The sequence below is a fragment of the Chanodichthys erythropterus genome, chromosome 21 (assembly GCF_024489055.1).
Source record: "Chanodichthys erythropterus isolate Z2021 chromosome 21, ASM2448905v1, whole genome shotgun sequence".
Taxonomy (NCBI): Eukaryota; Metazoa; Chordata; class Actinopteri; order Cypriniformes; family Xenocyprididae; genus Chanodichthys; species Chanodichthys erythropterus.
The window spans coordinates 20,790,533-20,805,434 of NC_090241.1; the positions used below are offsets into that span (position 1 = coordinate 20,790,533).

At 34.8% G+C, this 14,902-nt stretch overlaps 1 protein-coding gene across 4 annotated transcripts in view; it reads right to left on the reverse strand.

Moving 5' to 3' along the window:
* Window positions 1-14,902, reverse strand: part of raver2 (ribonucleoprotein, PTB-binding 2) — an 80,865-nt gene that overhangs the window by 16,440 nt on the left and 49,523 nt on the right. For 2 of the 4 annotated variants that reach the window (XM_067374693.1, XM_067374695.1), the window contains 4 exons: window positions 11,236-11,427; window positions 2,641-2,761; window positions 2,004-2,089; window positions 391-489 (listed from right to left, as the gene is read on the reverse strand). In XM_067374693.1, coding sequence (XP_067230794.1) covers window positions 391-489; window positions 2,004-2,089; window positions 2,641-2,761; window positions 11,236-11,427 — 498 coding nt within the window. The remainder of the gene's footprint in view (window positions 1-390; window positions 490-2,003; window positions 2,090-2,640; window positions 2,762-11,235; window positions 11,428-14,902) is intronic. The other 2 variants (XM_067374692.1, XM_067374694.1) reach the window with 2 other exon arrangements.

Sequence of the window (14,902 nt, forward strand, 5' to 3'; positions counted from 1 at the left end):
AGACAAAACACAAACATGCGTTAAAGGAGATTTATGTCAGCGTTATTATTGCATGAATTATTGCTCTATTTTTTCATGTAAATTTTCCGTCAACGGATGGTATTATTATTCTTTAACCACAACCTCAAATTTGCATTAAAAACGCCAGCTGGATGTATGGTTCTAATACTTCTATATAAAAATAAATGTAAATAATGCTTTTCTGAACAAATACTGCAGTTTTCTCATTATTTGCAAAAGAATTTCATACAGACCAATAATATCCTTGCAAAAAAAAAGAACTATTAACACAATTTCAGATTGTTGTTGTATAACATGCATTATTTAGCTGGTAATGTGGTGATGTATTTCTATTGTTAAGGGTATGTTGAAACACGTGAACACACACACATTAGTGATTTGCTTGTCCTTGATCTGTAAAAGCTGTTGTTGGGCCATCTGCATGTGAAGAAGATTCTGTAGAACAAGACCGTTTCCAAGAATGGCACTCTGCATGAAAGAAAGAGAGATAGGTAGATTGCTAAACATGCTTCTTTATGCTTTTCTATTTATCTGTGAAGTAGGTGCCTGTTCATCATAACATATTTCCCTCTAAAGTGTTCTTTGCTGTACAGTACCTTCTTATCCACGATTAGGGTGTTTCTTTACTTTTTGACAGGAATTTCCCTTAAAATAAACCTTTCACACTCTCAGAAGTTTAAACCATCTACTTAAAATGTCCAACAGTAGATATGCATGCATCACAGGAGAATTCCATCATTTTGACATTTTCTTCTCTCCCTGAACCATCATGAACTAACGTAATTTCCACCACACCTCACATCACTATTCATTTGGTGGTGGAAATAAAAATGGAAATGACATCTGAAATATATTTGAAATAAAATTGCATACTCCTTTGTGTTGCTAAAGCTAATTTCATTGGTAGAATTTATATAATCTAAATAGATAAAATGAAAATTAATTTGGAAAAATTGTAAATATTCTGTCCACAAGTGACATTTACCTTCTCATTTCAAGAAAACCTTTTCAAAAATGTAAATAATGAAATGGTTTATGTTTATTACATTATTTGTTTATAATATTATAGACCTAAAAAAGGTAATAATTTATACTTTTTTATGATGGATTTTCACAGTTAAATATTTCAAGTCTGGGTCATTGGTAAGAATTAAATCTATATATGGGTCAATGACGTGATGGGTCACTTTTTTTTTTTTTTGTCCAAAGGCCTTAATAGAAATAAAAAATAAAGATATGACATCCAAAGTATGTAAGGTAGTACAACTAGATCTCTTTTATTGAATCCAAAAGGTTTTAATTATACTTTGCTACATATAAAGGTATTTTAAAGATTTCTGAAGTGTCAAAAGGTCATTTGGTTTAACCGTCCAAAGACCAATACAGCCATTTCATTTGTGATTAAAATATCTATCTTTTTTTTTTCTGGCATGATTTTTTAACATCATATATCAACATAATGCAAAATGTTTTTAAAATTATGTGTAGAAGTTGTTGCTTTGTTATGAGAAAGAATGTCCGGAAAATGAATTTCACTGATGTCATTTGGAGTAACCAATATAAAGGGACCGTTCTGGATCAAGTAATGCGGCCAGTATCACGTGACAGGAAGTGCATTCATTCAGACACCTGCAAAGGACCACATGGTCATGAAGCAAAGTAACTAACTCTCATTTAACTCTTTGAATAGTTAAAATTAATAAATTTTATTTAAATTACATTTATGTTTTTTACACTTTTAAAAACCTTATTTGTCAATGACCCATATAAATTGGAATGCATAAATGATGAATGCATTATAAAAAGTTTCAAGAAAGCTTTAATGTGACCTTCATGTTTTAATGTGACCAACAAAAAAAAACTGAAATATGTAGTTTTAATAAAAATCAACCCTTAAAATATGCACCATAAGTGCCCAAAATTAAAGAAACACCATTCAGCATTAAGTCAGTCTTGCAGGTGATACAAGAGAAAGCATGTACCTGCTGTGCTTTTCCTAACTGTAGCAAAGCTGCAGTCAACGGTGGACGCAGGAAGGGGAGATTGTGAGGTCGACCAAACTTTCCTGCTGGGAAACCATTAGATAAACAACATGAATGGGGAAAAATAAGAGAGTAAAATAATGTGAAAAGAAACAAAACAAGTAAGAGAGATGGACAGCAGAAAGTATGTGGCTGATACTGGTGGCCCATGATTTCGTCATTCCAAAATTCCAGCTTCAGCACTAATGGCAAGTTGCTCAGGAATAGGTAGAGAAGTTTAACATTTAATCATGTGCTATATTTAGTGTTGTAATTGTGTGTTCTCTTTAAGCTCCGGCCTCCACTTCTTCCTCAGCTCATTTATTCTCCCACCCAATGAAAAGTTCATTTTAATATATGATTAGGCTTTCATCAAGAGAAAAATCTGCTCAGAATCCACAGCTCTGGTGATCACTGTTACTCACACACACATGCAGAGACATGAGAGATATTTCATCTCAAAAACGACAATCCTCACAGGAAACATTTTTGGTTCTGTCTGAAAAAGTACTTAAACGTATAACTCATGAATATTCAATAAATTATTTGGCTAATGAGTAAAGAGACACTTAAGAGAGGCACAGAGAGAGAGCGTTACCTCCTCGTTTGGCGGTGGGGTAGGGTCTCATAAGGACCTGGAGAGCAGCAGGATTGGTCATACTGTTGAGGAACTGGGCCAGATTGGGTTCAGGCAGTAAACCTTTCTTATTGCTCAACATCTAGAGGAGAACACACATATGACAAAGATAAAAAAGCAATTCATGTTTTATTATAAAGAAAAGACATATCCAAGCAATTATTATTAATAACACATTTCCTCACATTTTTGTCAGAAAAAAATTCTAAACATCCTTAAATAAGAATAATTTACTTGGAATTAAAACTGTGTAAAATAATTTTAAGTAAGAAATGTATCTTCAGTTAAAAGTATATTTTCTTCAGTGGGAAACAAAGGTGATTTTTTTAAAAGAATATCCAGGCCAAACTTTTCAATATAAAAAAGTGAAACACCATAAAAAGTTCCATACAACGTGTTTATTATAACTTATGTATAATTCAAAGTCATTTCATAGCTTTGTGTGAGGAATAGACTCAAATGTAAGTTCTTATTCCAGATCTCTTGGAGTGTGGTACATATGTTGTATGAATTTCTTTTATGATAAATTTATGGTGCTTTTTGTCTAATTTTTAGTCTTACCCTAATATTTTTTACCCTAAATAAAACATGAAACTCACTAAATTTAGTGAAATTATGCGAAAATGTAAAAATTTACTTAAAAAACTTAAATTGTTTCTTACGGAGCGCCGCACATGACATGCAAGAAAAAAAAATAAATCGTGGGCACGATTTACTATTTCGTTCCCTCGATTTACTTATTCATGCGCAAAATTTACTATTTCGTTCCCTCGATTTACTAAATTATGCGCACGATTTAGTAAATCGAGGGAACAGATTAGTAAATCGTGCGCGTGAATTAGTAAATCGAGGGAACGAAATAGTAAATCGTGCCCACAAATAAGTAAATCGAGGGAGCGAAATAGCAAATTGTGCACACAATTTTTTTTTTCTGCATGTCATGTCTGGGGCTCTGTACTTTCTGAAAACATCTATTTTAAATAATTTTGCATATCAAGTACATTTATGTTTAGTAAGTAATTTTTCAGGATGTTTAGACAAAAAAATAATCTTAAAGAAATGCATACAGTATGTGTTTTTGTTGAGTGTCATATTTAATATATCAGGCACTTATGACCCAAAAACAGTAGTATGATATATGGAATATATTAAATATCATATAGTTTGATGAATGGTATGGAGTTTACAAAAACACCTCAGCTTTTCAGAGGTCTAAACTGAGCAAAGATATGCAGCTTGGGCAAAAACTATGCAATGGTGCAGTAGCTAATATTTATATGGCCAAAAATTCAGTAAGATAAAATTCTGATTGTAATGCAAATTAGTGAGAGCATCGCAGACTATTTAAATCAAATGCATATAAATATCAGATGTCACTTTATATCCCCAAAAAATCTTAGTAAGGTGATATTTAAATGCTTATTTTTATGATCAAAGCACTCTAGTTTTTATTGTCGGTGGCAAAATATACAGTATAATGCAATACAATGTGCAAATAAACAATCCTCAAAAGCTTCACATTTTAAAATGATTTTTCTAAGTTGCTTGGGTTCAGTAAGTGTTCATCTTGAAATATTGCTAATAATATAAAAGCTATTTTTATGCTCACTTAGAAGCTTTCACAGCAAAAAGACACGTGCAGCATGACCTGAAGGTGGACATTTTTAGAATTATACTAAAAGGCCCTTTACTTGCTAAAAAGTAGCAAAACTACCAATCAGACGACAGAAGGCATGTATAGACTGTGTACAACAGTTTTTTTTTTTTTTTTTATCAGGTTCATAATTTAGAGGCTTTAGAAATTTGCATATCAAATATGGTTCAGAACGCTTTATAGGGTTAAGTGTTTTTTTTGTTTCCTTTTCATATTTGACGTCTTGTCAAATGTTTATGTGGAATGTTTATGTCCCAGCAGTAAGTGAGCATGTGTGACTGTGTGTATTTGTTGGCATTGGGGAGACGCTTGCAGACATGTGGAACCCCTGATTAGATCTCTGATGTCTGCTAGAGGTGTGGATCCATCCCAACCACACTCCAACTCCATCTGCTGACTACTACTCCCCCACCCACACAAACTTGTGCACATACACACACTGTGGTGCTTTCATACTGGAATGGGTGAAGCCAAGGATGCAACAACATACTCAGGAATGAGAGGACATCTACGTAATCATTTAAGAATTAGAGGAACGTGATGGTGGTGATGGCCCTGGGTCAAGCAGCAGATGGGTGGAATATTTGGAAAGAGACAGTAGGCCTATCTCTTTATAAGGAACACAAAAGCAGGGCCGTGTCCCATCATGCCCCCTGCCTAGAGCTTCAGAGATGGATTAGCAGAGAGCTCTGTTCCTGATGTGTTCTTCCAAAGAGCCATAAACCACAGCTCAAATGCTTTATTTTCCATACCATTAGGAAATTCAGTGAAACCACAAATGCTGAAACAACATCTGGTGGTTTATTGTTATCTAATGTTTTCTAAAATTTGAGTTCTCAAATAACTGACAGTACAGATATATAAATAAAGGAAATATTATGAATTAAGAGATCAGATAGCGTATGAAGCACTAATTCAGTGCAATTTAAAGGTATAATATGAAGGAATATAAAAAAATTACAGATGCACCAATAGCAAAACTGACATCACACATTTGGATTAAAACTAAATCTTGCACATGTAAAAACACGTAAATGTTACATGATTTCTGTATAATGAGTGGCTCCCCACATCATTACCAGAAAATGTCAAGTGATTACTGTACCACTGCACTGGAAAAGCTCTAAATGTGCATTCTGCCATCAAATGAAAGATAAATTAGGACAGAATGATGAAACAAACATTGAAAATCACAGCTCATACAATACATTTCAACAGACATAATTGTGCATGAAAATGACTATAAAATCAAGTAATATGACTCATATTCTTTTGATTTCTCTACCCAAATTATTATTTTTTTTAAATTACAAATGCAATGAAAATACAGGTGTCACTATCAGCAAGTATCAAAAATTAAAGTAAAATCAAATTTACCAAAAAAATATCAAAATATTTTTTACTGTATTGTTGTAGTTTTAGTTTTTTTATGATATTTTATAAATTAATTATGTAAGAAATAAGCTGTTGAATTCTTAGAAAATAATGCACTCCCAAGGTGGTAATGCGGTTATTCTTATTTTCTTATTAATTTTCTAAGAATTCAACAGCCCGGAGTCAATTATTCTGCTTATACTACGTTACCACACCTCAAGACACTGTTCCGATGTTGTATTTCAAGACATGTGTCAGTTTTTGTCCTTAAAACACAACACTCTTTCTTACGCATCTCATCCCAAGCCTCTGTTGCTAATTCCGAAACGAACTAGTAATGGAGGCTTGAGCCTTGATAGCACAATAATGCCGTTGAAACAGTTATATAATGTTGTGTGAGAGAGAGAGAAAGAGAGAGAATAAGCAGCATATGCGAATTATCCTACCTGAGTCTGTACAATCTCTGATGGCAGAGGTGTCTCTAATAGCGAAAAGGTTATCTAACGTTACCTGACGAACCGCACAGTTATTACCTCGCTGGTCAAGTTGCTAAACTATTTTACTGATTAATTCGTCAGAGCAGCACTGACAAAACGTTTCTGTGCGAGTGTGTGTCCGTACTATACAGTACGTGTGTATTTTTGATAGAGTGATGACACAATAAAATGTATTTTGTGGCAAAAACAATGACAATAATTTGTCGTTTTCATCCTATTGTTTAATATATTTATTTGCTTGGTCAGTGTCATTGTGGGTTTTGTTACTTTTACGGTTGTAGGCTGCAAGGACCTATCAAAATAACTGAAATCATTTGGTGAAGTGATATAGAACGGCAATGCGGTCAAGACCTGCTAGAACTACTTTAGCCATGTGTTTCCCTGAAAATAACTGCACACCTTAGAATGTTGGTCAACCAATCAGATTCAAGCATTTAACAGCCCAGTAGTATACTACAATTTATAACTGTATAAAATAATTGTAATTTTAAATTACAGTTTTTATTATTTTTAAAGCAATGTAAAAATGTTTAAAGGTGCCATCGAACGTTTTTTTACAAGATGTAATATAAGTCTAAGGTGTCCCCTGAATGTGTCTGTGAAGTTGCAGCTCAAAGTACCCCATAGATTTTTTTTTAATTACATTTTTTAACTGCCTATTTTGAGGCATCGTTAGAAATGCGCCGATTCCGGCTGCTTCCCCTTTAAATCGCACGCTCTCCGCCCCCTTCCGAGCTCTCGACTCTGTCACTGCATAAACAAAGTTCACACAGCTAATATAACCCTCAAAATGGATCTTTACAAAGTGTTTGTCATGCAGCATGTCTAATCGCGTAAGTATGGTATTTATTTGGATGTTTACATTTGATTCTGAATGAGTTTGATAGTGCTCCGTGGCTAAAGCTAACATTACACACTGTTGGAGAGATTTATAAAGAGTGAAGTTGTGTTTATGAATTATACAGACTGCAAGTGTTTAAAAATGAAAATAGCGACGGCTCTTGTCTCTGTGAATACAGTAAGAAACGATGGTAACTTTAACCACATTTAACAGTACATTAGCAACATGCTAACAAAACACTTAGAAAGACAATTTACAAATATCACTAAAAATATCATGTTATCATGGATCATGTCAGTTATTATCGCTCCATCTGTCATTTTTTGCTATTTTTTGCTGACTTTGATGTAACTTGTGTTTAAAAAAATACTGCGTTAAAAAAGCAATAAACAAGAACAAACAAATTAACATTGACTGCATATATTGAAAAAACATCTGGTGGATTATCTACACTGTAAAATATGTTTTCATCATTAAATTATGTTAAAACATGTTTAAATCAATATGACTAGTTTATATTACTTTTTTTATTTCATTTTTGATTAAGTTTTCACTTAATATTGTTTATTAAATAAATTCCAAGTGTTCAATCACTTTAACCTTGGCACCATTTTGATCTTACTCACACAATAGAAGGTAGCAATTAAACTTAAGCTTTTTTTACATAAAGTTCTGTAACTATGATAAATACCCTGAACAAACTCTATTTCAATTCACGCTCTTATGACAATAACACAGCAGTCATTGAATATGACTGATATGTAACCAGTAGGCACGTATCTTTTTGCGGTTTTGCGTATGACCTCCTAAAGCACTAACCAGTGAGGAAGACGAGCGCAGACACCTGCTAGTCCCCAAGCAAGTGCTAAAATTATATGACTACACTCACACACAAAAGCAATGGCCCGTCAGACTGAAGGGAAAGCTTGTGCCTTCACGGTCTGTGTATGAGTGGGTAGGCGTGTCTCAGATACAGACAGAGTACAGAGATGCCTGTGGCTCGGAGGGGTGGACTTCCTAAGAAATGTCAGCTTGCATTTGCTCTATTTGGCTTGATATTTATCAGAGGAAAAGGCAGAAGTGAGAGAGAGAGAGAGAGAGAGAGAGAGAGAGAGAGAGAGAGAGAGAGTGGAGGAGAAAGAGAAAGGAGCGAGGAGAGAAGAAATAAAGCAATGCAATAAAGACCTAATGAAATCAAAATTGTATTATTGTCATCTATCTGCTTTTATAAGTTGACAAAATTGCTAATAAGCATAAATATATTTAAATTCTGCACTGGAAAAACAGACCAAAAATATTGATGACTTGCCACAGGGGCATAAACGAAATGTTGTACAATAAAATGATCTAGAATGAGAATGTCCCCTCTCATAATACCACCGGCCTCTGACTATTGGCTCAAAAGGCTCTTAGCTATTTTAAAAAAGGAAGGATAAGATGTACTTCATTTTCCTGGTTCATATGTCCAATAAAGTGGATACACCAAAATTGTTTTCATAAAATCACTTCATGGGGTCTTTAAACATATTCCATCTTTAAAAAGAACAAAAAAATCCTCTTCTTTTTCTTCTCTGCATTTCTCCTCTGCTCTAGCTTGTTTCCTAATCTAGCTTTCTAATAAATATGCCATTGTATACTGAGAATCTGTGACAAATTGCTTATGCTCCTCTATTGAAAGTCACTTTGGATAAAAACTCCTGGTACCGGTAAATACATAAATGTAAAAGTAAAAAGATAACAGTAGTCAGATATTTTATTGTCCACCAGAAGCAAAAAGCTGAACGTTGAACAATGAAATCAATCAATGTTCGGATGTAGCAACCTGCTCTGCCAACAATATACTGCATCTGTCTACAGAATTAAGTTCCAAATTCAAAAAGAAATGGGCACAATTAAAGTTACATTTGAAATGTCAGACAAAAAAAATCTATGTTCTAACAAAACATCAATGAGAAACACTGTCTGAGACATGAAAGAACATGACAGAGTGATTTTGAGTGTTAGTGTATGTGTGTGTAGGCTGGGTATTCAGTGGTTCTAAGACAGTAAAATTGGTCTGTGAATAAGCTTGTCACATTGGGAGAAAAAAGGATGCTAAATACAAATAATAAAATGCAACCAAATATAATATATATTACCATTTCTTGTGTTGCATATAAAGTTCAGTGATCAGGTCAATGAGGTGTTTTTTTATTTTTTTTTATTAAATAAATGAATATTCAGCAAAGACATTAAAATGGCAGCAAACACTATTACACTGTTACAAAAAATACAAATAATATATATATATATTATACACACACACACATAAATTAGTTGTAGGCCCTGTGTGTGTGTGTGTGTGTGTGTGTGTGTGTGTGTGTGTATATTATATATATATATATATATATTAGTGCTGGGCAACGATCAAGAGTAGTGTATTGCGTAATTTTATTCTTTCAAAGTACTGCTGTATGAACAAAAGTGCAATAGAGAATATGAACCGACGTCACACCTCGTTGCATGCCGGGGCGGCGCCGCCATTTTGACAGGATCGCCCTCTATTACTCGTATTGAAATTAATACGGATTCTTGCTTACCTTTTGTTTTGTTTCTGCCATTAAGTGGAACGTTAACATTTTTAATGGTATCGTTTGCAGGGAATAGAAGCTATTTTATCGCATGGCATGATCATTTTATTTATTTTTATTTTTTTCACTTAAGGTTTGTAGAATTTCGTTTACAGTGTTGATCTGTTTACCGTGTCGCACGCTGGATGCTCACTGCTGCTTCAGCCATCGTATGAATATCATCGTATGAATATCCAAATAAATCTATGTAATTAACACACTGAGAAAAGTCGATTCATTTATTTGTTGGACACGTTTAAATGATGCTTAAACAAGCATATTGAGTAGGCCTACTTTCATTGTAATTCCCCTTTTCCATGATCACAGATGAGGAGAATCAGAGATTATGGGTCAAATTCAGCGGACAGACGGACACGAACACACTGTATTTTTATATTTATTTTAACAAATGACAACCACACTAAGCAATTTCCTACCTTTATAAAACCGTTATGAAAAAAATGTATAAAATGCTTGCATTTTAAGTGATACTGAAAGTTTATATTTTGGTGTCATCCGTTTTTCTGCATGTGCTTTATTTGTACATAGAATTTAGTATCTTTAATATCAGTCTAAGTGCATTAAGCGTTTTCTTTAGATGACATGAGAGGAAACCGTTTAAGATATAAACGTGCTGCATTCATATTTAGGGCTCATTTGTGTATCTCCACACAGTATGCTTTAATAAACATGTACAGAATTGTTGGTCACATAAAGCGTTTGTTAAGCATTTGAATGTCCCCGTCAAGTTCTGCTAATTCACGAGTGCAGTGAGAGTCAGACTCGCAAAGGTAATGTTAATTATTAAACCAAACGAAATAAAAACGTTCAAAAACATTTAGCAATGTGATTCTTTTATTGAGTGAATAGCAGTGGGTACCTTTTTCCATTTTTCTGTCCGCACCAGATATTTTCTTTTTCGCGCTGTAGCTCTCTTAGGCACACAAGTGCTTTGAGACGCGTGATGACGCTCATCCCAAGCAGCCAGTAGCCTACTGATAAACATCCCACCCCTCCTGTGACCCATGGTTTGTGTTATATTCGGTTGTAGTCTATCTATGTGTATTCAAACGCAGTGATCAAAGGACTTTCAAAATAAAAAGTACGTTAACGCGCGATAAACTAATTGTTTAACCATGTACTGAATGTACTGAATTATTGGGTGCTGAGAGCATGAAACCAACAAAATTAAAGAAAAGTTTAGAAACCAAACATTATAAAGACAATCTAAGAGTCCCAAAGCAAAACCATTGTGTTGAAGAACATCAGTGAATGCTCAACACCACTGACACAGTGTCTTCAGGACAGTGATGTTTTAGACAGGATGCTGGTTTATGTGGATCTGTCCAGCATGATGAAAATAGCCGTGCAGTTTATTTCAGGCCTCGGAAATGCAGCGGAGGTCTGTAGATGTCTGAAACAGCAGGGTTTGTATGAATACTGTAATTAAACTGTCACCACTGCTGTTTCACACATGCACATGTGTGCATTAATGCTTCTGCATGAATATGTGGCTCTTTGCTTGCTATGTGACGATAAAGACCATGTCACTTGTCCCCTGTGAATGTGCACGTCACTCACCACACCCTGAGCAGCGATGAGGGCGGCGAGAGTGCTGCGTCCAGAGGTTCCTGGGGGACAGAGTGACAGACGTATCTCCTGACCCTGGATCAACTGTCTGTCCATCTCCAGCAGCATGGCTTCAGCCTGCTCCGCCGTTTCATACTCCACAACAGCGAAACCCCGCACTGGACTTCCTTCATCCTGAGCCAGCTACAAAACACAAACACACACACACACACACACACACACACACACACACACACACACACACACACACACACACACACACACACACACACACACACACACACACACACACACACACACACACACACACACACACACACACACACACACAGTGTTTAGAGATCAACAAAACTTTCCAAAGGTGGGTGATTTTGGTACATCATTCATCATCACAATCCAATTTTATAATCATCTCTCAGTTCTTGCGATGCATGATTATGTTATGAAACCAAAAAATGAACAATTTCATTCATTTTCATTAAAATTCTCAACTAGATGCATCCTAAATAATGGAAGCAAAATATATCTGCAGATATGAGATCTCAGCTCCACTGGGTTGAGCAGAGCAGCCTTAAGGAACCCACTGATTTGTGACTTCTGGTGTTGATTTGTGAGCTGCCTGCAGCTAAAGGATGTGGTTAATGATTGTGACATCTAACATGAGAAATATAACCCCACTGCATACTAAGCACTGCTTTGATATTAGAACAGAAATTAAGTTTTAATTATTGAGTATTTTTCCTTGTGGCAAACATGAACATGTCTGTTTATTGATACTGTGGGCTCCAAATATCTGAGATCACAAGTGAAAATGTTTTTTGTTTTTCCCATCGAATGCTCATTCAATTCATTTTTTTTTTTAAATTATAATATTATTAGCATATTAATATTATATTATTATCTATACAAAGGATTTCAAATGTGCTTATTTGATTAGTGACCTAGAAATGCAATAGAATATCTTATTTTCTTTCTTTCTATTTTGATTCTTTGTTTACCTGGAGATACTATGATCAATTTAACTATAATTACTATGCTAAAACAAAGTGTGTAAATCAAGCAGCATATCACTGGATGTTGTGACATCTTTGCAGAGTGAGAAAAGTTATGCATTGCTAGGTTAAAGGGATATTTCACCCAAAAATTAAATATAAAAAAAAAGACGACATTTTAAAGAATGTTGGTAAACAGACAGTTGATGGCACCCATTGACTTCCATAGTAGGAAAAAATATACTATGGAAGTCAATGGGTGCCATCAACTGTCTGGTTACCAACATTCTTCAAAATACCTTCTTTTGTGTTCAACAGAAGAAAGAAACTCATACAGGTTTGGAACAACATGAGGGTGAGTAAATAATAGTGGTGGGCCGTTATCGGCATTAACGTGCTGCGTTAACGTGAGAATCTTATCGGGCGATAAAAAAAATATCGCCACTAATCTATTCTCAAAGTTGGGTTGGGAGCTGGGTCTATACTACGCAAGCTATGATGACTTTCACCTTGATATTTTAGCGCGGATGTATACCTAGCCGAATTGACCCATCTCAAAGACCCGCCCCCCTTAGTTACGGTTGCTTTGTCTGACAAGCCGTGGCGCTGTCACGCCACACGCAGTGATAAATGCATCACGGAGCAAAGAGGACACTAACAACACGTCGACAGACAAGACAGAGCAGGTTACTTATGATATTAAACAAAGTCCCAGCTTTCAAACTGTGTAGTTTTTTAAGAAATTCAAACAATAAAAAACGTTTTGTTGCTCTTTAATGTGTCATGACCATGGTCGTGACAGATTGCTGTAGCGCCTCAGCTCAAAAGACTCGTAAACCGATTATCTCTTACTATGACTCCATTTATAGCATCAAATAAACATGAATGAACATGAGAATCAATGTTGTTTCAAATGTTCAAATGAAAGATATCAATATACACAATTTTTCAAGTTTAACTCCACTGAGGTTAATCTCCTGACTGCTTTGTCGGACAAAATGGCGGATTACTTTTAGTCATTATTTGGGTAGCATACATATTCTGAATGTTTTCGGCAGAATTCAAATGAGGCATTTTAATCTAGATTAATTCCAAGATTACAGTGAGATTAATCTAGACTCAAAAAAATAATCTATGCCCACCACTAGTAAATAATGACAAAATTTTCATTTTTGGATGAACTATCCATTAGATGTCAAAAACAGAGATGACGTCATTTCATACTTTCAATCATCCAGCTGTGTCCAGATCTAAAACTAGACTCTGTCTGTGGGAGTCAATTCCTTGTTTATGGTTTTCTTTATGACTCTGGAATACGTGAAAAGAAGTCTGGCTTTGGTCGTATTTGCTGCTGCCTTTAAAAAAAAAATAAAATAAAATAATATATTATATATATATATATATATATATATATATATATATATATATGAATGATATGTTAAATATTAAATAGAATAACCTTTAAATGGTTAGTTCACCCAAAAATTACATTTCTGTCATTAATTACTCACCCTGATGTCGATCCACACGTATAAGACTTCGTTCATCTTTGGAACACAAATTAAGATATTTTTGATGAAATCCGAGAGAGTTTTTTTAATCTCCCATAGAAAGCAACATAATTAACGTCATTCAAGGTCAAGAAAAGTTGTAAAAACATCATTAAAATAGTCAACGTGACTACAGTGGTCAATAATGAGCCGGCGTTCGGACGTAGAACCTGGAAGTGCTAGACATAAACAGCATAGGAGAAAGACAGAAGAGAAGATATTGTTAAATAAAGTTGTTGTTTTTGTTTTGTTTTTGCGCAAAACCACTGCAGTCACATGGACTATTTTAACAATGTATTTAGTACCTTTCTGGACCTTGAATAATGATAATTACATTGCTTTCTACTGGAGATAAAAAAAAAAATAAAAAAAAAACTCTTGGATTTTCATCAAAAATATCTTAATTTGTGTTCTGAAGATGAAAAAAGGTCTTACGGGTGTGGAACGATATCAGGGTGAGTAATTAATGATTTGATAATGATAATTTTTCGGTGAACTAACCCTTTAACGCTTACTATACAACACCTCTGACATGCAAAGCCCCCAAAAAGTACATGGTCACTGCATGATGCATGAAAGTCATCACATTAGGTAACAAAATATCGGGGACCACTTACTGCAGACGCACATTAAATCAAACTGCAAAAAAACATATTTAACGATAAAGTGATTCACCATGAAACCTTGCACATGCACATTCCCAGGCAGTGATTTTGAATCTCACCAACCTTATGAGGAACCACACAGGGAATCAAGAACATTCACAAGGTGAGCTTGAGTAAACACACACAAACAAACACACTCCAGATGTGTTGTGAGGTGTTGTCTTTCATCTATGTGCGTCATTTCGTTGAATTGGCCTCAAGGGAGTACAGCAGCACCTCATCAAAACATCTCCACCAACTGGCAGGGACTGATCAGTGGAAAGAACTGCCTCCTCTACCTCTCCTTTATCACATTCATCTTAAAGCTAAGTGCCTTCCACGGCTTTCAAATACTCCATGTTCATGATATTATATATTTTGTGCCGCTTTCTCAGTCAATTCAGGTCAAAATTCAAAACAATAACTCCTGTGCTTTATTCAGACTGATTCACCAACTTTGACTGATTCATTA